We start from the raw sequence: 10,000 nt of genomic DNA, 5'->3' as shown, positions 1-10,000 counted from the left end.
GATGTGGAACCTTTATAAACCAACTAATGAAGATCGCACTTACAATCACACCTAAACTGCCAATTGACGTTTATAATATGAGGGAGGAATTCATCATCTTTCAATCTGGAAATTTATTGATGCTTTAAGGATTGTTCAGAAAGGACGTGATGCATTTCTCGAAAAAAATGGATCGCTGGACATCCACCATCGAAAAAGCTAAGAAAATATAGAGATGCTGACTAACGAAAAAAGAAAATGAATAAAAGAAATTAAATCATTAGATCCTATGGAATTCCTGAAGGGTATTGGTCATAATCATGAAATGAAGAGGTAATTTCTAAGGTTAAATAGCTTTATTAAGCCTCTTTACTTTTGAAATACAATATTCGCCCGTTTTCCTATTATTCTATTAGTGTATTAATAGGATCCTCAATTCCTTAAATAAATAGTCATATCAAGTTGGGTATTTTCATTGTTTTTATGCTTATACATATATATGTGTTTGTCTTTTCAATAAATGTTTCACTTTTTACGAATATTTGTATCGAACATCTCATAGTAATTACCTGATCCACCGCATACCCCGCAGGAAGTCTTACAATAGGCCATCATGAATTCCGGATTGAGTTTACATTCTAACAAGTCGGCCCAAATGCTGCACTTGTCGTATAAATCGGTACAATTGGGATCTGTAAAGAACAGAGAATGTTACAAGCGCAGTTAGAATTATAAAGATTTCTATACAACTGAAGGCTAATAACTACATGATACCCAGCGTTCCAGTCTAGAATATCCACAATATACTTACAGTTTCATCTGAAGGCTATAGCGTTTGATATTGTTTAAGCTTGAAAAATTTGAGTTACTCTACAGAATACAAAAGGAAAATGTGTGAAAACAGAATATATTACAAGATGCTGAAAAGAGCCAGGCTACATGCTTGTTAGTTTAAAACTATAAAGAATGCCCCATGAATGGTCAAAATAATGAAAATCGGTCTAGCAACACGGATCCACAGAATAATTTATTTATCTATACGAACAATCTAGATATTCCAAATACCTCCTTCATTTAATTTTATATTAGACTGTGTATCAATATAAGGATACTAATGTAGTTTGATGCTGAGATAAAATTCCTTATTAAGAAATTTACAGATATAATTAAGTATAAATTTATATACATGATTGCATCAAACTTAGGGACAACATATTTTCAAAACGTCCTATTAATCTTGATTCACTTCGTCAGTAGAACGGAAGTAATAAAAAAATAATTTTAAAACCTTTTTGCCTCCGGGGCAAATAAACAACTGGCCAAATTGCTTACTGAATTGAGGCGAATGTGCAATCACTCTCTTCATGGTTGGCCAAAACAACACGAGCCTCTTAATGAGGGTAAACAAAAGAATGGGATTTCCAGTGATGGCCGTGCTGAGGTAATCCCCCTTTCCTAAGGCCTGGACATCTTGGGAAAGAGAGTTGTAGGAGTCCTTGTATCTAAAAAAAAAAAAATCAAAGAAAAAAACATAATTGTCAGCCAGATAAGCTTTTACAATTGCTAATTTAATGCTAATAATAACATATCAAAATTTTTCATGGATACTCCTAATTTCTTTAGTTCCAGAAGTAGTATTACTTTCTATCTTGAAGTCATTCAGATTTATAAAGGACAGACGGAACTTTCCTGATGCATGTGGGCTAGAAAATTAATAAATCTAAAAATAATATTATTAATAAATGCAATCTATTCAGTAATTATGTTGGATGAAAGCTTAAACACATATAATAAATAAATTTTATACCTATTACTAGATACTTTGGAACTTTCGCTAACGTCCTACTTACGAATAACTTCGCTGCTTAATTTTTAAACATATGCAAAATGATAATACAGTAAATTTGTATTTCAACGAGGACGAAAAAAAAAAAAAAAAAAACACATACTGTATACGTAAAGCAAAACAAGAACTACATAATCATCAATTCTGGATACTTATACATTTGTACTTGGGCTCACTTCAATAACGTTCTGTTTATTGCAATACATATCTAGACTGCAATTATCATAAGGGATTTAATATACAGTATGTATATATATATATATATATATATATATATATATATATATATATATATATATATATATATATATATATATATATATATATATATATATGTATGTATGTATATATATATATACATATATATACATATATATTTATATATTCATTGTAATACCTATCTAGACAGCAAATATCATAGGGTATTTAATATATATATATATATATATATATATATATATATATATATATATATATATATATATATATATATATACATATATATATATATATATATATATATATATATATATATATATATATATATATATATATATATATATATATTAAATACCCTATGATATTTGCTGTCTAGATAGGTATTACAATGAATATATAAATATATATGTATATATATGTATATATATATATATATATATATATATATATATATATATATATATATATATACATATATATATATATATATATATATATATATATATATATATATATATATATGTATATATATATATATATATATATATATATATATATATATATATATATATATATATATATATTAAATACCCTATGATATTTGCTGTCTAGATAGGTATTCAATGAATATATATATATATATATATATATATATATATATATATATATATATATATATATATATATATATATATATATATATATATATATATATATATATATATATATATATATATATACGTTGCCATATATTAATTTTTCATTTAGAGTTAAATTCTTGAAATTTAGAGGCTCATCCAATCAAATTATTATTCTCGATTTGTAATAATTCAATTTTAACTTTTCTGATAACCCCATTTCTCTCTCTCTATACTTGAAAAGAAAGAGCATTGGAAAGGCAGCGTAACATCTTTTTCTAATCCACCTCAGGGAAACCAAGAAAAATGTAATGCAAATATAATCAACCTCCATAGGAGCTTATGAGTCTTACCCAATATAAGAAGATAGAAGAAAATAGAATACCAGATAATAAGAGAATCTTTACTGAGTTTGTGTGAGAAAAAGAAGTTTAACTGGTGTTCTCAGGCCACCAGATATAAGAAACCCTCCTCTTGAGCACCACAAAACGAATTGAAATTATGTATGTAACAAAGCAGGTATAAGCCACTTAGTTCCAGAGATGGTTTTGACCGAGAGATGAAGAAAGCGGGGGATCGTTATCAAATGAATTGCCTTAGTTTTAGTCCTTTGATGAGGGTGGCAATGGAAGAACCATCAAAATATAGAATTGTCCAAACGGGTATTTGAAATGCCAACTGTGATTGTAAATTTGAAGTCTTGCAGATAGGAATTTAGGGCAAATAAATAACATTCACTATTCAATGGGATAAAATTAATCCCTCAAGGACAAGTTAGAAGCAACCAGAACACCCCAAATATAGAAATGTGAGAGAATCTCCAATTAAATGACTCAAAATAGCATTAATGAAAGAATTGGTGGTGAATGAGGACAAGGACAACTCTTTCATTCTTTTTCTCCTTTTGGAGCATTCCTTTCCTTTTTCTAGACATTGTTCTTATTTTGGATAAAATGGAAAATTACAGAGCCAATTTTCGATTATTAAACAGAATTATTCCTTTATTACAAAACACTCATCAGTTTTTTCCGGACAAATAAAGTTTGCCTTTCATTCCACCTGACCATTTATATAAGTGTTATCTTCACTTTCGCATTTTCTGTACTCACCAACATTAATCTTTGTCATCGTGATTCCAAAATTTCCCCCTTTGCGAGGAGTGGATATTAAACTGTACAAAGCATCCAAGTCTAAATTCTTCAAGTTTTCTATTTTAGATTGTCACTTCTGATTTAAGAGTAAGCACGTGTTTCCAGTACCATAAGTCTAAAAATAATTCAGATGTCGGGTTATACTTTTTTTTACAATAATACGTGACTATATACGAATGCAAATCTGTGTAATTCTTAGTGTTTTAGAAACCTGTGGATTACCTGGCAACTTCTGGAACATGTTGTGGTAAGGATTCTAAGATCTCTCCGACCTTGTTGTCGAAAATGAATAGATCTTTCATGTGGGATAGCGAAGAATAGATTTCACCCGAAGCGCCATGACCTCCCACAAAACCACACATTTGAGAAATCGTCAGAATACCTGAAATGAGTTAAACGTTTATTTGGTGTAAATTTCATGACTGCGTAATATTTCCCGGTTATTTTCCAGGACGTTTAATGCTTTAAAATGTTTTCAAATTGAGCATAAAATTCCTGTCTGGATATGAAAATGAACAGGCATATACTGCAAAATTTCAGAGAAGAAATGTGGAGAAAAACAATTTAAATTTTTTATGCATGTGCAGTGTCGGAAGCCCAGTATTAAATGGCAATCCTTTTATTATTGTCGGAAGATGAGTAAATTATATAGCACGTGTTTGTCTTGATTATAGAGTAATAATTTCTTACGTGAGAGGTACGTAAATAGAAAAATTAGTCTATTGTACCAGTTTGAAGATATAAATTTACAAGTGCAAACATCAAAACAGGATACCAGTCGGATTTGTAGAATAACCTTTTAGCAGGCAAGTAGCCCGTATGGAATATATATATATTTTTTTTATCATATTTACAATTCTAATGAATACACACTGCATGTCGTACACACCGTGTGGTTTTAGCCAAAGAAGTACACTTCAAGTCTCTACTTAGCCAATTAGCAAAGACAGTAAAGGAAATACAGGAGCGTAGCTTGGATTTCTGTGAGCATTTGGCTGCTGTGGTAGGGCGCATCCGTAACAGGTGGCGCTGTTCTTGTCTTCTGCTTCTTGCTTAGGCAAGTCGGTGTTCTTTTCAAACTATGATGGATGTTTTATATTTTATCATGCATGATACAAATATATCCCATACTATGAATAAAACAAAATTTAGCATTAAAAAAAAACGTACTCGTGTTTTTTTTTTTTTTTTTTTTTTTATTTCAAGCTCATGATTATGTTATATTTCCATGCATTTCAAAGGGAATTTGGGATGTAATAGTCTGATAACAATAACTAAAGTATTAAAAACCATTGTAGCAGTCCATCGCCATATGTAAAAAAAGAAGCATATTTAATATATATTGCTCCTCAAGCATAAACTATCATTTATTGGAGCATTTTGTCCTCGCATTTATCGATGAAAAGTTAAGGTAAGGTTGTATATTGATGTTTACATGATTATAACTTGCAGAACATGTGTACTTTATCGAAGTCCGAGATTATGCATCGCAATAGGGCCTAAAAGATACTGAGGCCACTTCGAGAGGCCTTTATTTTACAAATGTAAGTACGAACTCATACCTCTAGAATAAAAAATCACATTAAATGCAGAAAAAAATCAAAGCATCTTTTCTTACCATATCTCTATCTCAAGTAAGAGATCTCTAACCCAAGACAGTGGAGGACCATACAGAGGTTATAGCACTACCCAAAACTAGAGAACAGCGATTTAATTTTAGAGTTTTCTTCTTTTAGAAGAGCTGCTCACCATAGCTAAAGAGTCTCTTCTACCCTTACCAAGAGGAAAGTAGCCATTGAACAATAACAGTGCAGTAGGTGACCCCTTGAGTGAAAAAGAATTGTCTGGTAATCTCAGTGTTGTCAGGTGTATGAGGCAGAAGAGAATATGGAGAGAATAAGCCAGATTATTCAGTGTATGGGTAGGCAAAGGAAATATGAGCCGTAACTAGAAAGAGGGATCAAATGTAGTACTGTCTGGCCAGTCAAAGGACTCAACATCCCTCAAGAGGTAGTATCTCTATATGTGCCGACTAAAGGGTTAATCACAAGAATGATACTTTGTAAAATATTTTCATTGATCTGCGACTCAGTTTGACACTTTCTTGTCACTGATGTGAAAGAGCCAATCAGACTTGTTTGCCTTTATCACGCACAGGTCATCACTCATTCCCATGTGCATATATTAGCATACTGAGATAGCAATTAGAAGAGGCGTTCTTTAACGAGGATTTCGTTAAAACTAGCAATCTTTAAGAACAATTTTTCCTGGTTTTATGAAAACTGTAAAAAAATCTTATGTCTGCAAAAAAATTGAGTTGTTAATAATCTTTGGAAGAATATATATGAATAATTATGGACAGTGAGGGAGTGGAGTGGTAAATAAATCTTTTCATGAAGTGACGGGCTATAAAGATTTGGGATCATAGTAGTATAAGATTGTAAATAATCGGAAAACTGTTAAGTAAGCTTTTTTGAATTTTCTGAAAGAAAAACAGGGATGCAACATTTCAGCAGACAGGATCTCTTTTATGGTTGAATTGTGGCATTAAATTTCATCAAAGTTTAAATTGTCAACGAAAGCTGATTACGAAAAGATTGAAGCGTGTCGAGCTTAAGATGTTCTCTTGAACTGTAAAAACTAAGAGGATAATAGTATTTTCCTTATACTCTAATTAGATTTTATAAACAGAATAGCACAAATATGAGGAAAATATTATCCATATTTTGATGCAGTAAGACGTCATTAAGGTTTACCTCTACCACTTACGCTAACATAACTTATGAAAAGATTATATATATATATATATATATATATATATATATATATATATATATATATATATATATATATATATATATATATATATATATATATATTATATATATATATATATATATATATATATATATATATATATATATATATATATATATATATATATATATGAAAACACTTACCTAAAATAATGAGCATCATTTTCCTGTTCATTTTCTTGTCCTAAATTATATAAATAGTTCTCGAATTCTGGTTCAATGGACAGAAGCTCTGAAATTAAGAAATTAAATTAATGCCACGGTGTCAGTCATTTAAAAATAAACCCAAAGCATTAGCCGTTCAATATATACAATTAATGTGCGTTATAAGACGTTTACACTGAATGGATTTACTGTAACTCTTTGCTATGATAATTAAACGGTATTATCACAATATGGGCCTTGTTTATATATGTGAAGTATGATAGTTTATGCAAGTTTATATGCATTTCTGCCTGCATTGTCAGTTCCCCTCAACATTAATACATAGACAAAGGAGATGGTTTGATTTTCAGCTTTACTTACAATCAAATTCAGACTATTTATCCGTTTCTTTATTATTACCAACAATCGATAATGGCTCATTAGACATGAAAAATAATCGACAATTTCAAGGTTTATTAGACATGAAAAATAATCGACAATTTCAAGGTTTATTAGACATGAAAAATAATCGACAATTTCAAGGCTCATTAGACATGAGAAATAATCGACCATTTCAAGGTTTATTAGACATGAAAAATAATCGACCATTTCAAGGTTTATTAGACATGAAAAATAATCGACAATTTCAAGGTTTATTAGACATGAAAAATAATCGACAATTTCAAGGCTCATTAGACATGAGAAATAATCGACCATTTCAAGGTTTATTAGACATGAAAAATAATCGGCAATTTCAAGGCTCAGTAGACATGAAAAATAATCGATAAATTCAAGCCTCATTAAAGATGAAAAATAACAATCGATAATTTCAAGCCTCATTAGACATGAAAAATAATCGATAATTTCAAGGTTTATTAGACATGAATAATAACAATCGGTAATTTCAAGGCTCATTAGACAAAAAAAATAATCGATAATTTTAAGGCTCATTAGACATGAAAAATAACAATCGATAATTTCAAGGCTCATTAGACATGAAAAATAACCATCGATAATTTCAAGGCTCATTAGACATGAAAAATAACAATTGATAATTTCATGGCTCATTAGACATGAAAAATAACAATCGGTAATTTCAAGGCTCATTAGACAAGAAAAATAATCGATAATTTCAAGGCTCATTAGGCATAAAAAATAACAATCAATAATTTCATGGCTCATTAGACATGAGAAATAACAATCGATAATTTCAAGGCTCATTAGACATGAACAATAATCGATCATTTCAAAGTTTATTAGACATGAAAAATAACAATCTATAATTTCAAGGCTTATTAAACATGAAAAATAACAATCGATAATTTCTAGGCTCATTAGACATGAAAAATAATCGAGAATTTCAAGGTTTATTAGACATGAAAAATAATAATCGATAATTTCAAGGTTCATAAGACATGAAAAATAATCGATAATTTCAAGGTTTATTAGACATGACAATAACAATCAATAATTTCAAAGCTCATTTGACATGAAAAATAATCGATAATTTCAAGATTTATTAGACATAAAAAATAACAATCGACAATTTCTTGGCTCATTAGACATGAAAAATAACAATCGATAATTTCAAGTCTCATTAGATATAAAAGATAATCGATAATTTCAAGCTTAATTAGACACGAAAAATGGGAAATGATTCATAAAAAATAAATCTGTGATATCTGATTTAACCCTCCTACTGATAGACAATATAGTGAAAGCATTTGCTTGTATTCCCTTTCTTCTTGATAAGGAAACCCCCCATTACTAACTAAATCATATTTTCAATAAAATTCTTTTGATTCCATCACCAAACTTGTCTTTTCATGCTTTAGAATTATTCATACTTCTTTTCTTGCTACAGATTCTTGCTGTATCTAATACTCTATCATCTTTATGTATTATAGAAGTTTATTCTTTGATTTTATATCCAAAAAATGCTTACATCCTTCACATCATTCCTGAGACTTTTGACATGAAATAACCGGGTTTTCTTTTTATAGATTATTTTCTCTAGACAAAAGGATCATGTCAGCAAAAGATTAATAGGATACACTCCTTCATGACATCTTTACAAGTGACTCTTCTTTTTGTTGGGTGCATCATTCCAGAATACAGTAAAGCCATTGATTTGAATTTATAATAAGACATGATCTAATACTATTGACTTGTGGAAGAAAATTCAAGTTTACATCTTCTTTTCCTCCCTTTTGTAATAATAATAATAATAATAATAATAATAATAATAATAATAATAATAATAATAATAATTAATATTATTATTATTATTATTATTATTATTATCATTATTATTATTACTATTATTATTATTATTATTATTATTATTATTGTCGTGAACGAAGTGAATGACCTGACCTTACAAAGAAATGCCAATTTTATTTATTTATTTTTTTTTTCTAAGATATCTCGCCCAACCGGTAGCCCAGTTATTCCCTAACAATATGTTTCTGAGCGGGGGTTGGGGTGGGGGAGCTGCTGATATTTTCGGCGGCGAAGTCAATAACACTTATACCAATAAATATATTCCGATAAAATTTTAAGGGATTATATATATATATATATATATATATATATATATATATATATATATATATATATATATATATATATATATATATATATATATACTGTATGTATGTACAGTATATAAGGAGGAGATAACTACTCCCAGAGTTTTACAGATATCCAGATTATTTTCACAGGGTTTGATGGGTGTTATATGAACTATATTCTTATCAATTTTTGTATTGATAGTTGCCATCAAAAAGTCATAGTAGCCATTTTTCGATATCCACAGGTTACCGAACGGTTAAGCAAAAATAGATACACTTCACTTTTTAACCAAATCTCACAGTGCTAGTCACAAAAACCAATTCATAAATTTTGCGATATAAACTGTATTCACAAATACACTTCTTTTCTTTCAAAATCAAAATTAGAAAAATTCCAATGTTTGAACAAACACTATGCATATTTGAGTGAAAATACTATGCACATTTGAGAGGAAACACTATGCACGTTGGAGAGGAAATACATAGTGGCTGAATAGATGTTGAAGAGAGGACTGGTGAACATTGGCTCTATTAGAGGGTCAGGCTGGATCTCTCGTTCCTATGCATTGCTAGGCCCTTTTATATATCATCTTAATCCATTCTAGTAAAGTCATTGAATTTTCATTATAGATTC

The 10,000-nt window shown here is 29.3% G+C and overlaps 1 protein-coding gene across 1 annotated transcript in view; it reads right to left on the bottom strand.

Moving 5' to 3' along the window:
- LOC137644943 (prolyl 4-hydroxylase subunit alpha-1-like) overlaps positions 1–10,000 on the bottom strand; it is a 57,974-nt gene that overhangs the window by 45,897 nt on the left and 2,077 nt on the right. Inside the window, exons 2-5 of the mRNA XM_068377820.1 lie at positions 6,794–6,881; positions 4,056–4,215; positions 1,312–1,481; positions 549–671 (exon numbers count right to left, since the gene is read on the bottom strand). Coding sequence (XP_068233921.1) covers positions 549–671; positions 1,312–1,481; positions 4,056–4,215; positions 6,794–6,824 — 484 coding nt within the window. The 5' untranslated portion in view covers positions 6,825–6,881. The remainder of the gene's footprint in view (positions 1–548; positions 672–1,311; positions 1,482–4,055; positions 4,216–6,793; positions 6,882–10,000) is intronic.

The sequence above is a fragment of the Palaemon carinicauda genome, chromosome 8, assembly GCF_036898095.1.
Source record: "Palaemon carinicauda isolate YSFRI2023 chromosome 8, ASM3689809v2, whole genome shotgun sequence".
Classification (NCBI taxonomy): Eukaryota; Metazoa; Arthropoda; class Malacostraca; order Decapoda; family Palaemonidae; genus Palaemon; species Palaemon carinicauda.
This window is presented reverse-complemented; position numbering and strand designations above follow the sequence as displayed.